This window comes from Eupeodes corollae, chromosome 1 (genome assembly GCF_945859685.1).
Source record: "Eupeodes corollae chromosome 1, idEupCoro1.1, whole genome shotgun sequence".
Lineage (NCBI taxonomy): Eukaryota > Metazoa > Arthropoda > Insecta > Diptera > Syrphidae > Eupeodes > Eupeodes corollae.
In genome coordinates this window covers 288,258,958-288,274,812 of record NC_079147.1, presented here as the reverse complement: position 1 = coordinate 288,274,812, position 15,855 = coordinate 288,258,958, and the positions used below count along the sequence as shown (strand labels likewise).

At 35.3% G+C, this 15,855-nt stretch overlaps 1 protein-coding gene across 1 annotated transcript in view; it reads left to right on the top strand.

Moving 5' to 3' along the window:
• Positions 1-14,874, top strand: part of LOC129939238 (limbic system-associated membrane protein-like) — a 220,010-nt gene extending 205,136 nt beyond the window's left edge. The window contains exon 7 of the mRNA XM_056047182.1: positions 13,692-14,874. Coding sequence (XP_055903157.1) covers positions 13,692-13,868 — 177 coding nt within the window. The 3' untranslated portion in view covers positions 13,869-14,874. The remainder of the gene's footprint in view (positions 1-13,691) is intronic.
• Positions 14,875-15,855: the final 981 nt, after the last annotated feature.

The window sequence follows — 15,855 nt, the reverse complement described above, 5'->3', positions numbered from 1 at the left end:
AAATAGGGTCTTATTTTGCCACTGGACCCAAAAATAGGCCTCATTCAGTTTCATTTTCAGACCTAATGTAGCTCCAGCTCATTCCTTCTTTTAGCATGTCTACATTACTAAATCCGAACTGACGCAAAAGTGAGGTGGATAGTTAAATACCAGATATTTTTGTATATTTTGACAGCAGCTTACTTACTTAAAGTGGCGATACAGTCATGTGTAAATTAAGGCCTCACACAAAAACACCATCTCGCTAGAATGTCTCCAGTTCCACACTCCAAGTTTTGTGAGATCACTTCCCGCGGTTTTAATCTACTGCGCTGTGTAGTGAGCGTTTATTCGAAAACCTTTCCGGCAGGAGCTTTGATTTCTATCTGAGCCATCTTCGTTGTTAAACTTTTATCTTTCTGGCTAAGTCTGCATCGCTGGACAGCTCGTACAACTTGTTGTTCCCATCTTCTTCTCCAATCATACGGGACCGTAGATCACACGTGGAACTTTTCTCTCGAAACGACACAAAGTGCTTTTATCCACTTTAGTCATAGTCCTTACTTCTGCACTGGGCGATGGTAGTGAGGGTCTTATATGGCGTTTTAGTTGCTCAAGAGAGGGCTTTAATACGTAATTGGTTTCTTAGCAAAAAAAAACAGAGATCAGCAAGAGTAATTCTTCGTTTGATATTAGCTATGGTGTTGTGTCTGCCTTCATAGCGGAGCCAGAAATCAAGAAATCGGTGTTTTAGGTTCTTTCTTGCTAACGGCATGTACTTTTCTTTAAACTCATTAATAGCTTAACCCATTTTTACCACCTCTGCCTCAATACTCACCTCAACCTCATTGAAATCACACTGAGTTCTTCCGAATTAGTCAATGTCATCATCATATGGCAGTAAGTGGACAGACTTTTGAAAGATAGTGCCTCTAGTGCTGACGTGCGAGCTCTACACTATTCTTTCAGAGACGTTGTTAAAGAAATCGCATGACAGCGCATCACCTTGTCTAATGCTTTTTTTGACATCGAAAGGTTCAATTAAGTTGTTTCGCACCTTTATGTCAAACGGACGAATTTGACAGCAACGTCAAAACTAGCAATGACTTTATACAGATCATTTCTGTTTATTTTGTCATATGTGGCCTTGAAATCAATGAAGAGATGGTGGTTGTCGATTTGATGTTCTGGGGTTTTTTTTTATGATCTGCCGTAATGAGAATATTTGATCGAATGTGGAATTTCCATGGTGTAAAACCATACTTATAAGAACTTATCAGGTCGTTGACGATGGGCTTTAGGCGTTCACATATTACGGAAACTATTGTTGGATACTTTAAAGAGCTCGGCATTCAATACATCAGCTCCAGTGGTTTTGTTAGACTTCAGCTAAGGTATGACGATCTTTAGTCAAGCCGATGCACGGGATTGTTGGCTTTCGTCCTCTATATTGAATGGATCATCTTGCCTGACAGCGGTTTGTCGTCGCTATACCGTCTACAGAAGGGGTCCTTTCATATCCTAAGCATTGACAGCGGTTCCACTATAATGTTTCCATTTTCGTCTTTGCCGGTTTATGTATTATTACCTGCTCATGAACCTTTCAACCTTAATTTCTGCTTTTAAACATTTTCGACAACACGCTTCTCAAGCTTCCTCTTTTTTTTCTGAGACATTTGGTGTTCCTCTCCCTTTTCTGTTCATAGAGCTCTAGAGTAGCTCGTCCTTCTATATGCAGCGCCGCTTTGCGTGCTTGTTGTTTGGCTGCATTTGCATGGTGACATTTCTCATCAAACCAGGGGTTCTTGTTGGTGGCTGCTCGAAATCCAGCACGTCAAAGGCGGCTTCTCTGATTGCATCTTGGCAATGTTGCCACTGGTTCTCCATACATTCTGTTGGCGGCAGAGAACTTCGAGAGAGGTTACTTGTAACTCGGTCGGAAAAGGATTTGGCTATCTCTTGCAATTGTAGCCGTTCGACGTTGTACCTTCTCCAAGCACCTCCCTGGGTCTGGAAACCCGAAGTGCTATCTTGGCTACAACGAGGTAGTGGTCCGAGTCGATGTTAGCTCCTCGAAAATTTCGGACATACATGATGCTGGAAGCGTGTCTGGTGTCGATCGCAATATGGTCAATCTGGTTGACGGTAGATTGATCTGGAGAACTCCAAGGTCCTTTAAGGATGTTAAGGTGTGGAAAACGCGTGCTGGATATCATGATGTTTCGCCCCGCAGCAAAATTTATATCTTTGGTGTTGTCATCTTTCTCTTCTCTTGGGACATGAGCGCGTATCAGGCTAATGTTGCCGAATTACGCCTTGATGCGTATGGTAAGGCGCTCATTGATGCACCTGTAGCTCAAGACTTTCTGCCTAAGTCCGGCTCCAATGACAAAACCGCATCCAAATAAGCGCTGTTGGTTTTCGTGGTAGCAGTCACTGTATAAAATATCGTAGTTTTTCATCCTATTTTTGCCTGGCCCATCCCATTGTATTTCTCCAAGGACGATGAGCCGGATAGACCGCTCCTTATAGTGCTCCGAATAAGTCGTATGTTGAAAATAATGGACCAAATATTCTCTTCCCGAGGCGTCAATAATCTCAAGCTTATCTGCACAGACAAGCGACTTTACATAACCCACAAAAAATAGTGCAGATGTGTTAAATTGTACAATCTACAGGCCCATGATGCAATTATAACGTACTCACCAAAAGTTTCCTTCAATAAATTGATTCGTCGCTCGAAGCGAACTATTATTTGGATAATAGATGTACATGATTTGCAAACGTTATTCAGACGGAAGTCCATCTATTACGTTAAAGCAAACCAAATTTAGTATAAATCAAGTGACAGCTGTCAAAACTATACTTCTAAAAAACACCTTTCACCTTTTAACAATTAATGTGTCGCAGGAACTGATCCATTATTTTGGTAATAAATTTACACGGTTTGCAATTGTCGAACAGTTAATTACTACGGCATGCTTGGCAAACCAAACTGAGCATAAATCAAATGACAGATGTCAAAAAGATTACGACTTGCGTATATAAAACACTATGAATTAAGATATCGTCTCAGACACTAATATTTATGTATTTTACAAAAATTTTAGTTAAAAGATGTTGAAACGATAGTGTAACGCATAAAACAGATTTCAGTATTTTGAACCTTTGAATCACTTCCAAATATCCTCATTCAAAATATCAAAAGAATACTGAAACTTTTGGTTCTGCAAGTATTTTTGTATTTCACAGAAAAGTACTAAAAATAACGGCTCAGTTTAGAGCCAAATATGTAGAATATTTTTCTGATATTGAACGCAGCCATTTAAAAACAAAAATGACCGACTCACTTCTCACCTTCTTGACATAAAGACATTACAGTAAGTCGTCTCATTAGCAACTGTCAGTGTCATTTTCAAAAAGATTATTAAAAGCTTTGGCTTTTTGACAATTTTTGTTTAATTGCGTTGCCACATACTTTTCAATTGGCACTGTACCACCGACCACGTTGATTATAAGTTTTTTCAAATGGCATAACAGTTTCAAAAACTTTTTGCACAAACCTGCATTCGTTCACCACTCACTTTAGAATTAATTTTTGATATTTCCCAACGTTCTCAAAAAGTTAAATTACTCATTTCTTTCTACAAGACTGACTTTCTATCAAAATTTAGCATGCAAAACAGCTGTCAGTGTCAAGATTTAAATTAAATTTTTTTTTTTACACGGACACTGTCAATGAAAATTTAAAGAAAAAAAGGTGTACAAAATTTGACTTTGACAATATCAAATTTTTTCGTTTTGTGAGAGAAATGTGACTAATGAATCATCTTAATAAAGTGAAAAATAAAGACGTTTTTTAAAGTTTAAACTGTCACTTTTCGCTGTCCAATTCATAACATTTTGCTTAAAAAAGTAGCTTAAGAACTTCATAACTAAAGATTAGCTGTGTTCATAAAAATAGCAGTGCTCTCCAAATAAAACAAAAAGGCCTTCAATATCAACGTTATAATATATTTCATTAAACTACTGACAACAAACTGAAATAATAATATATAATAATAATATAATAATAAGTATTATCGATTTTTTACCGCTAGCTTTGTCAAAGTAAAGACCGTTTTTTAAATATATGGTTGTCCATAAAAATAGCAGTGTATGACAAAGTACTAGATCTATTACTTAAGAAATAGGAGACCTGTAATAAGTTATATGAAAGTATACAAATAATGTTAGCTTACAATTAGTACTTTGTTGCATAACCATTGCTTTTTATGATGCTTCGCATCTACATATGTGGCATCGAGTTCACTAAAACCTGACACCTCTCGACTGGTATTGCGTTCCAAGAATCACACACTGCTTCCCACAATTTTTTCGAATTCTTGGGTTTTGCTTTATGAAGTGTGTTCTTAACATCCCGCCACAAATTTTCGATGAGGCTATGCTTTGGGTCATAGCTTTGTTGGTATATCCAAACCAACGGCATTTTCTCTTCAGTATAGTGTAACATAACATTCTCGAGAATTTGTACATACTCGGTTGCATCCCTAATACCCCCGCATGGGATAAATAGGCCCGACCGCGTAATCTGAAAAGCAAGCCCATATCATAACTTTTCCACCACCATGCTTCACTGTTTTTATAGTGTACCGTGGATCGTATGCTGGATTTAAGGGTCTTCTCACATATTCTCGACGACCATTGGACCCAAAAAGGACAACTTTGCTTTCATCGCTCCACAGAACATTCCTCCATTTCACTTTTGCCCAATCTCTATGCGCTTTAGCAAACTCCATTCTCTTTGCCACACGCCTTTTCGTCAAGAATGATACCTTGCGTGAACTTCGTTCTGGTAACATCGCTTATAAAAGACGTCTTCGTAATGTTAAAGCGCTAACAGCGAGTTGAAGTCCATTTCTTGTTTTCCTAGAGCCTTTGGAAGGGTTCTGTTTTGTTAACTGAACAAATTTTCTTTCAGTAGCCATCCTTTTTGGGACTCGTGTTTTTGGTTTATTTTGTCACTTTAAGACGTTACTGACTATTTTTGCTGAGCGGCCAAACGCAGTTTTCGATAAAAAATTTATGAATTTCTTCAGTGCAGTGTCTTGACCGTCCCATTGTTTATTTTTGAGCTAATATTTATTAATTTTTTAAATGGTAGTATGTTACAAATGCTTAAAACTTTATATAGTAAAATATTCACTTAACGCAAAATAAAAAAAATTGAATTTTGACACTTTTTGACTATAAAATCAAAAACACTGCTATTTTTATGAACACTCTATATCCAGAGAGTTTGAAATAATGGGTGTTTACTTTGAAAAGTAGGGTATGATCAGCACTGCTATTTTTATGAACACAACTGCAGTTGGTCAGTCTATACTTCTAAAATCTCACTTTTACAGAACTATAAAAAAATGTTCCTATAAAAGATTTTCACGTAAGCTCTTTTGAAGAATTCGAACGATTCAAAAAGGAAGAAAAGGGAAGGATGCTATTTTTGATAACTTGGTGAATTTGAAAATTTTGCTATGTCAATTTGATTGAGAAAATTCTCAAAAATAGGTGGCGTAAAATAAAACGAAGTGAAATACGACCAACTTTTTAGAATTAACTTAATTTTGCTTTTGAAAAGTGCAACCTGTTTATACTCACCGTCAAAATAATTAGGTCTTATTTCTCACAATAATTTGACCTTATTTCACAACGAAAATTGGAGTTATAAAACAATATTTCAAAGTGCAATAAGTTCATATTAATTAAGGCTGATCTTATTTCACTTGTCTTTATTTCATGGCCCTTTAGAAATCTTAGGAATATAAACTCTCCACGTGTGATGTTAAAAAAAGATTAGCAGTTGCTTCTGACAGTTCCTTAATGTTGAAATTGATTTGACATCTCAGAGGTTTTGTTCATAAATGCTCTATAGTTTAAAGTTTTTTTAAGTTCATATAAAAAAAATTAAAATCAAAATTCGTAGCATTGGAAAAAATGCATATGTATGCTAATTTATGGGAACCGTTTTATTTGTAATAAAAGGAAAATATGAATATTGGTTTTAATATTCAATCGAATTTGAAATTTTCCGTTGAAATTAACTCATTCAGTCTTTAGTAAAAATATTGTAGGGCATAGCTTAACATAACTTGTCCCATCAACTTTCTGATATGTCCAATGCACATGACATAAAAATTGCAATTAAAAAATAGTTCATGTGAAATGTGCAGAGCATTCCAGGCGAACACTTTTTGTTTCATATATTTTTTTATTACCAACATATTTTTAATATGAATTTTACGAGTCCGATTTTTATGTTTAATCATTTAAAAAAAAAAAAGAAAATTCCACCAAAAAATAAATATGTATATTTTTTCACCATCATATCCTCTGTTGGTCCAAAGAACCACAGCAAAACAAAAATTCTGGAAGCCCAGTGAGGCATTTTTTTCTTTGACAATTTGTTTCTTTTTATCGGAAAAAATTTCTCGAAGTGTAAACAATGATTTTTCCGTTAAATCCTTTTTTTCACTCTTCGTGATATAATAAGACACCTTCTGGCTGAAAACACGTACGCAACGCACCTTTTTGGCATTTCATACAATAAAAAAATAAAATTGTTGATGTTGATGATGATGATGATGATGAGAACATTTCACCACACATGGCGCGGGCGTTACGAGCGAAACAGGACGAATACGTGCTGCTAGTCCTTTGTGATGGAAGCAATTAAGTTGACCCATTTGGCGAAGTCATCAGTTGCCAATTGGCATTTTGGCAACCAGTGGCAAGGCAATATGATGCACAAAGAAAGAAAATAAAATTCATAATATTCACATTCCAAAGTCAGCCAGCCAAATCCAAAGCCAGAACCATCAGATCGAGAAAGGACCTCATCATTTGGCCCAAAGGTTCGAGCTGCTGCTGCAGCAAGTCAGCCAATTTGAGTACATACATCTGCACAGCACGTCCATTAGCGAAAACATTATTTTTAATTATGTTCAACATCAACATTGATGTACACATCCAATCGAATCGATTTCAATTTTTAACTTCAACAATATTACAAATTGAAGTTCGCATAAAAAATATTTACATAAACATAAATAAAAATAAATTACCAAACAACAAAAATTAAAAACCAAAATTCAGAGAGAAGGACTCAGAACTCAATCCAGAGACCGACACAGCGCAGCGACTTGATGCAGCAGCTGTGAATATAATTACTAGTGCAATACAATATTTCCTGATGATACATCTCCAGCCACTCCTCTCTCTATAAAACATATATAAAGGGTGTTTTTTTTAGAGTTCTATACCTTTAAGTTGGTAACACCATTTCATTTGGCGGCCATTTTGTCAGCTGTCAAGTGATTTTTTCTTAGTTTGACATTTGAATAGACTGACGTTTGAAAAACTCTTCCAAATTGTGCAAATTTCTTTTGAAAATTATGATACTCTTTAAAATACGTATCGCGACTATATTGTTTAACGGTGAAGCTCAATTTTGGCCGAATAGATTCGTCAAAAAACAAAACTTCCCTATTCGGAGTGATGATAATCATGAGTATGTTCAGAGACCGTTATGTCCACAAAAATTGACTATTTAGTGTGTGTTTATGGGATGATAGAGTAATTGGTCCGTTCTTCTTCAAAAACGATGCTGGTCAGAACGTTCCAGTCAATGCTGAAACCATGATTGTTGACTTTTTCGTGTATTAATTGAAAATTGTTTTTAATTAAAACAATTCAATTTTATTACTGAAAGTTAGCAACAATATTTACATATGATAAATAAAGTTTTATATCTGTTTTTGTTCGCGTGATATTTAAATCAAAAACTAGTTTTTACCAATTTAGTTTGCGTTTTTTACCCGTGGCATGATGGTTAGTGCGTTGAATTGTCATGCAAGAGGTCTTTGGTTCCATCCCTGTCATCTAAAGTGTTTTTCACGGATACTGCTTCTTGAGAGGTATTGACATATTCCCCAAGAGTAATTATTGTTTTTGACAGTTGACTTAAATCGGCATATTTACCAAGAGATCCTACATCTGCCTGAGCGAGAGTCCATGCCTCAACATAAGGGGGTTTTGTACAACGTCACCTTGGTGTTTTGTGATTGGGCCTTATTTCTCAATTGCTACAGCGACTAGCAGAGTTTTTCTATGCTTGATTTTAGCACTGATTTCAGCAGTTTCCAGGTAGAAGAATTCTTTGACCACTTCGAAGTTATACATACCTATCAATGGTCAAATTCTGACAAAGGGAAACGACGTTCCTCTATGACAGCATACACTTCGTTTTGCCCTCATTAATTTGAAAACTTATTTTGATAGCTTCAGACTCGATACTGGAAAAGGTACTCTTAACTGCCAATTTGGTTGTTCTTTTGAAGTTGTCCCGAATCTCTAAAAAAACAATATTGAAACTACTTTAACACAGCGAGTTGCCTAATCATACTCCTTTGAAGGTATCTCTTAAATTTCTTCCAATTTTGACGGAGTTGTATAGCATTTTTCAAAGTGTTTCTGATAAGGCAGACAAAACATTTAACCTGACAGTGGTGTAGCTCACCCTTATTGACTCTGTCATAGGCTGCTTTGAAATCGTTGCAGAGGTGATGTGTATCGATGTTGTATTTTTGGGCCTTCTCTAGTATTTGGCGTAAAGTAAAGATTTGGTCGATGGTAGATTTTCTATTGGCTGTGTTTATAGCGGTGCCTAAGTAGACAAAGTCCTTAACTACCTCAAAGTTACAGCTGTCCGTGGTGACGTTTTGTCCAAGACGTCGTTGTTCAGTGTCCTTTTTGATGACAGTATATACTTGGTTTTGCACTCATTGACCACTAAACCTATCTTTTTGGCTTCCGTCGCAATGCTCAAAAACCCTTCACTAACATCACACTTTGATCTTTCAATTATGTCAATATCATCTGCGTATCGGAGTAATTGGATGGACCTTTGGAAGATTGTGCCTCTAGTGTTGACAGTTGAGTTTTGCACAATTCTTTCCAGAACGACGTTAAAGAAGTCGCATGACAGTGCATCGCCTTGTCTAAAACCTTTTTTGACATCAAATGCATCGGTAAGATCTTTTCCCACCTTGATAGAGCAGCGTGCATTCTCCATCGTCATACTGCACAAACGGATAAGTTTGACAGGGATGCCAAAACTAGACATTGCACGGTAGAGCTCTTCCCTACAGATGCTGTCATACGTGGCTTTAAAATCGATAAAGAGATGGTGGGTATCGATTTGAAGCTCCTGAGTTTTTTCCCAAGATCTGCCGTAGTGTGAATATTTGGCGATAGTGGACTTTCCTGGTCTGAAGCCACACTGATAAGGACCAATTAAGTTGTTGACGAATGGCTTCAGACGTTCACATAATACGCAATGTTAAGGAGACTGATGCCTCTGTAGTTGGCGCAGTTTAGAGGGTCTCCTTTCCTATGTATCGGGCACACTATGCTGAAATTCCACTCATCGGGCATGCTTTTTTCCGACCATATTTTGCAGATGAGTTGGTGCATGATCCCTACCAAGTCATCGCCTGCAGCCTTGAATAGTTCAGCAGCGATGCCGTCATACCCAGCAGCTTTGTTTGACTTCAGTTTAGATACAACTATCTTCACTTCGTCGAGGTCGGGTGGGCGGAATTGTTGATCTGCGTCGCCTACGTTGAGTGGTTTTATCTCCCTAACAGCGGAGTTCGGTTCATCATCGCCGTTATATAATTTGGAGAAGTGATCTTTCCATATTCTCAGCATCGACTGCGGTTCCCCTGATCGTCTTTACAGGCTTCAGTTCGTGGCTGGTACCCTTGGAAGATTTTTTTACCTTTTGGTAAAATTTACGAACCTCATTCCTGTTGTGACATCCCTCTATCTCCTCGACCGAGCGCTTCTCATGCTCTCTTTTTTCCATCTAAGAAGCCGGTGTTCCTCTCCTCTTCTGCTCGTAGAGCTCGCGAGCAGCTCTAGTCATTTTGTGCAGCGCCGTTTTGTATGACTCTTGTTTCGCTGTGTGCGCATGCCGGCATTCGTCGTCAAACCAGGGGTTTCGCTGTGTTGGCCGTGTGAAACCTAACATCTCAGAGGTGGCATCTCTGATGGCTGCAAGGCAATTTTGCCACTGGTTTTCAATGCTTAATGCAGGCAGCATAGGACTCCTTAAGAGGTTATTAGAGACTCGATCGGAAAAGGACATGGCAGTCTCTTCCGATCGTAGCCGTCTAACGTCGAATCTTCTCACAGTACATCCTTGTTTTGGCTTGGATCGGGACCTAACATTCCGAATTTTGTTGGCCTTATTTCGTTTGCGTGAGTTTCAACTGTGAATCTGTCCGTATCCGAGGCATGTTGGTGCTTTGCAACTAAAGGTATTTTTTACGTGGCCAGGAAGTCACCCCAACGGCACAACCCCCAAACCTGGAGGGCCAGATCCTTAGTATGACTCCAAGGAAGGGCAGCCGTATAAACCGCTCCTTACAGGGCTGGGCTCCGAACATGTCGAAGAAGCCCTATAAGGTGTTCACTTAGTAGTTCAACCTTACTGGAACTGTAGACGCCGCCATTGATTCCATCTCGAGAATTCGTCCGCTGCCGTCTGGATAAGGAGAGGTGCCTTACTAGAAACCCCTCTCCCCTCTCTCTCGTTTGCTGCCCCAGGACGCTTGTGTCCTCTTGAATGCACATGTCTACCATTTGAACATCAATTCCATTGACTAACTTCAAAATTTTATGAATACAAAAGAAATAAAAATCCCTACTAAGAGACGTTTACTAAGTTAAACCACAGAATAAGGAGTATTAGCAAAGGAATAAGATCCAATAAATAAGTTTGTTTTAATAATGTGTGCTAGATTTGTCGAGGTTTGAAACCAGGGGCCATACCCTGTAATGTGTTTTGAAAGCCAATCCGATTCGAATCTGATATTCGATTCGTTTATGAATTCGTTCTCTGTGAAATGTTCGAATCGAATAAAACAATCGTCTAGTACTTTTTTTATTTGTTGAATAGATTTGCCGAGTCTCGAACTATTTCTTATGAGATTTGTCACAGCAAAAATACAAAAAAAATAAAAACAATTGACAAAATGAAAATTCAGTCATTATTATCAATTGAGAATTATCGTAATGACTTTTTTTTACACTTCACTGCTTTGAAATTCCCACATCTCTCTTTTTAATTCAAGCTTCGAAAATGTAAGCTGGTTTTTTGTATAGTCATTTCGTTTTTTGTGTTGAAATTTGTCTTTTGCCAAGGTATACTTTTTTCCTTCAAGTCATACGGATTCCACCATAATTTCAAATTGCTTTTGTTTGGTAAGCACATTTTTCGCTGAAGGATTCTTTGTAATAAAATTTATTTGCTTAAATTTCGAATAAAATTATTATTTTCTTACTTATATTTAATCTATTTCGCACAACTTAACACAATTGTCCTTTTGTGTCCTTTAAAAACGACCTTCGAAGAAACAAAATATTCGTTTTTGAACGCTAATGAAATTCGGTAACGCATTCCCACGTACGAAAAATCCGAATGCTGATTTGTCATTCCATAAGTACTAGATTTTTTATACGCACTAGAAATAGAGAGTACAAAATATTTGTTTTCGAAAATATCTGCTTTCGAAACGCATTACAGAGTAGTAGTTCCAATTGTTGGACAATCAGCCAGCAACTAACAGAATAAGAAAAATATACAAAAGCAGGTAAGATCCAGTGCAAGTGCTAAACGAGGACGATTTTAGGAAAAAATATAGTTTTTCTAAGGAAAATATGAGAAGAATCTTATCGCGGTTGTTGAAGATGACCTACATAAATGGTGACACAAGAGGTGTCGGTTTGCAAGTTATGCCTTCCATCAGATACTTGGGTCATAATGAGGTACGATCAATGACTTTTTATAATCATAATCTGAAATTACTAAAGCAAAAAAGGTTCAAGACAATTGTTCTGATATACACGGCTTTAGTCAGAAAAATTTCTTCTTGTGTAGCCAAAGCATTTGTTTCGGAATCAAATAAAAACAAATCAGAAAGAAGGCACAATTGAAAAATTAATAATTTTGGCAGGTACTTATAAACAAGATCTGTTTACAAATTTTCACAATTTGCTGTCAAAACTTATTCGAAAAAACTCAAATCTACGGAACTTGATGGAAATTTCAAGTTACCAAACAAGAATCATATTTATTGTAATATACTTTCTTAAGGAGTTTTTGGTAAACGTCACTTTATTATTACACAATAATTTTGATTTTGGTTTTATTCATGGACTATTTTGACCCACAGCTTAACTCCCTGGTTTAGTAAACTCGTGGAATTAAGGTTTATTAAAAACTGTTAACTAATTTTGTATCCAATTCATGCCACTTTTGTATCAATCCACAATGCATAATAAAAAATGTAATTGAAGTAGCTTGTGTCATTGGTTCGAGAAATTTTCGGAGTCGAGCAATTTAATTTAAAATCCTTTATACATCAGTTAGGGCCCTTTCACACCAAACGAATCCGAATTAATCAGAATCACTCCGAATCAAGTTGTATCTGATTGACCAAGATTCGGCTTCGAGCGCTCCGTTTAAATGTGAAGGGATTCTTTTACCTCCTTCTGACTGGACGAATCTGGTTCAATCAGGTTTGATTTGTGGTTGCACTTGATTCAACCTTTCAGATTCCTCGTCCGGTCCGTCTTGAATCAACAACCATACGAGATGGACGTGAAGTTATTAATTTTAAAAGTTAAAGAAAAGTTAAATTGCGAGTCGTTCCTAAGCTGTGATAGAATATCTATAATTTGTATCCAGTTTCGAGATTTCAGGTCCCACCAAATCCAGCAGTATTACGAACAATTCCTCACTCATTCGGAAGAAGTCATAGAATTTCTTCTCATCATTTTGTAGGTCAGGATGTAAATGATGAAACATACCAAAATCCGGCCTTTTCCTATTAACACTTTTCTTGTTTTCTGTTTCCGCCGTTGCCTTCACGAAACACTATTGGATTGAAAACAACTGCGTCCATGATAATAGCTCAAAAGCAACTAAAAGAAGCAAAACAAAAAGAAGATGAAAGGATTTTTATAGATTCAGGTTGATTCAGCTGGTGTGAAAGAGTGGAGATGACTAATTAGATTCAACTTGATTCGTAGTGATTCTGACTGATTCGGATTCGTTTGGTGTGAAAGGGCCCTTAGTGTCAATTTCTGTGAAAAAAAAATTTATTAAAGTCGATATTAGTTCTTGTTCTTGAGGTATAACGTACTGACAAACCTCCATCTCGCTAAAACCTTTTATTTCCTGAGGTTCTAGGAAGCTTGAAACGTCAATATATGTCAACATTTTTAATTCGTACCGATTACTATAACTTCTATGGAAAGTTGATTATAATTTCTCTACTTTCCAATCAATTTTGTTTTATTCCATTTCTAAGTGATATACCTTAAAAAAACACCCTTTATTAAGGGTAATAAAATACTACCCCTATATCATCAGTTGACATTTCTCGATATTATTTCAGTTAAAAATAAAAATTGTGTTAAATAAAAATCAAAAAAAGGAAGCAAATAAATGAAAATAAAAACATATACAATTTCCATCTATCAGTTAGTTAATAATATGCGATGTTTTTTCAACATGTTTTTCTCGTCTGATGCAATATTTTCCTTTCCTCATTTTATTTATTTTTATTTTTGTATCTTTTTTGCAGATAAGTGACATCCATCAATTTTACACGAAAAACCATGATATGCTGCTAGATATCGATATGGAATACAAAATGGGAATATCAGCCTCTGCGGGAAGCCACCTTAGCTGTCATCGTCTAGTGACTGAATATCTGACGGGTCTAATTGCATTTTTTATCATTGGACTGACAACATTTTAACAACAACGATGTCATCAGTAAAAAAGTTGTCTTGTTGTTATTTTTTCATTTGTATTTATTTTATTTTTTTATTTTATTTAAATTTTTTTATTATTTAATTGTATAATATTTATTTTTTTTTTCTGTTGTGTCATGTGTTTTAAAAAATTGATTTAATATATTTTTCTTGTGGGAGAAAAAATGTTATTCTATATTCTGGATATAGTATTTTTATACATCACATAAAAGTACATAAATATATTATGTAGGTATAATAATAATTGTATAACTGATTTAGCAATTTTTTTGTTTTTCTGGGAATATTTGTTTAATATATTTCAGAAAATGTGCCTTAAATTTCTGTAAACTATGTAAATCTATTTTTTGTTGTTGTTTTTGTTTAGGTTTTTTTTATTTTATTTATTTAATTATTTGTAACTAAATTTATTTATTAATTTATAATTATGACATTTTTTATTTTTATAAGTATCTATAAACAACAAAAAATAAGAGATGTAAATTATTAAATTTTTAATATTAATGATGGAATGTGTAATTAGACAGCCCAACGGACACGTAACTAGAAAATAAGTTAAACTAATTTTGTTCTCTTTTCTAAAGTGTGTAAATATAATATTATTGTTTTAAATTAAATAGAATCAAACAAAAGATAAAAGCTAGAATAAGAAACTAAATTAAAATGAGACAAAAATTAAGGAAAACAAATTGTATCCAAATTGAAGGTCAAGGGAAAGAGTTAGATTATAATTTGAATGTTAGGCTATGTTCACACTGATATTCGATTTGAACACTGATGCCTTCTGGCTGATGTACATTTTATGAAATTAAAACCTTTTACCTACTTAACACATGATTAAGCGAAATAAGTGGTGGAATCGGCTAAGGTGATTGTTGTTAAATGACAGTACAAATAATCGAATTTGACAGGTGATAGTCAAAGTGATACCTAAAAAGCTGTCAAAACAAAAATGACAAATACATAATGTTTCGTTTCTGAAAAGAGCTAGAGAGCTAGCTAGTTACACAAGATACTTTTATTTAGATATTTTATAACAATCATTTTAAAATGTCACCATAGCAACAATGAATTCTGACAATTATAATCTGAAATAGTTCAATCGAATTAATTTGAGTTGATTCATCTTACACAGACGATATGGAAATAATAGTCAAATTTGCATATCCAAAATCTGATAATCAATTATCACCATAGTGGATTCCACCCAAGGTTTGTTTAGCCAGAAAAATGCCAGTGTAGAGTAGTGTAGTCCAGGTTCTTGAAAACTATGATAGCAACTTCAAGCAAAAACGTCAAACGTCAGATTTTAAAAAGAAGAAAACATATAAAATCTCGCACAAGTGAAATCGAAGGAATTTCAAGAAGTGTTCTAAAAATATTTAAAATCAAAAATGCAAAGTGCGAATATAAACTTTACTTAAAAATAATAAAATCGAATATAACATAAGATGATTTTGACAGTTTTCACCAACCTGAAGTCGTACAGAGACTAGAGTACACAACTTAAGGTCAATGAACGCTTATCAGTGTGACTTCAGAAATATTCTCAATGACTACCAAAAAGCTAAACTTTTTTGCAAAGAGTAGTTTAGTGCAACTGGTTAAAGTTAGGTATCAACTTATTATTTTATAATTTGTTTTAAATAATTAAAGTCTAGCTACATGTTGAAACTATTGACATTAGGTTAGGTATGTTCCATAACATTTTTCGTAGTATAGTTCAAAGTTTTGCTTAATAATTTATGTAAAGAAACAGTCCTATTAGACATATTCATAATCCAACTCAGAAGTGTGGTTAAGTCTGGAAAATTTTTCGAATATAAGAGTTGTATTTATAAAATTGAAAAAAATTCAAATGATATAAAGGACTTGAAGCTAATGCCAGTATGCGAGCTTAAGTGGCTAATGGACAAAATATTATCTCCAATCAATTAAGGCAATCATGTTTTTAAAAAAATAAAAAAAAAA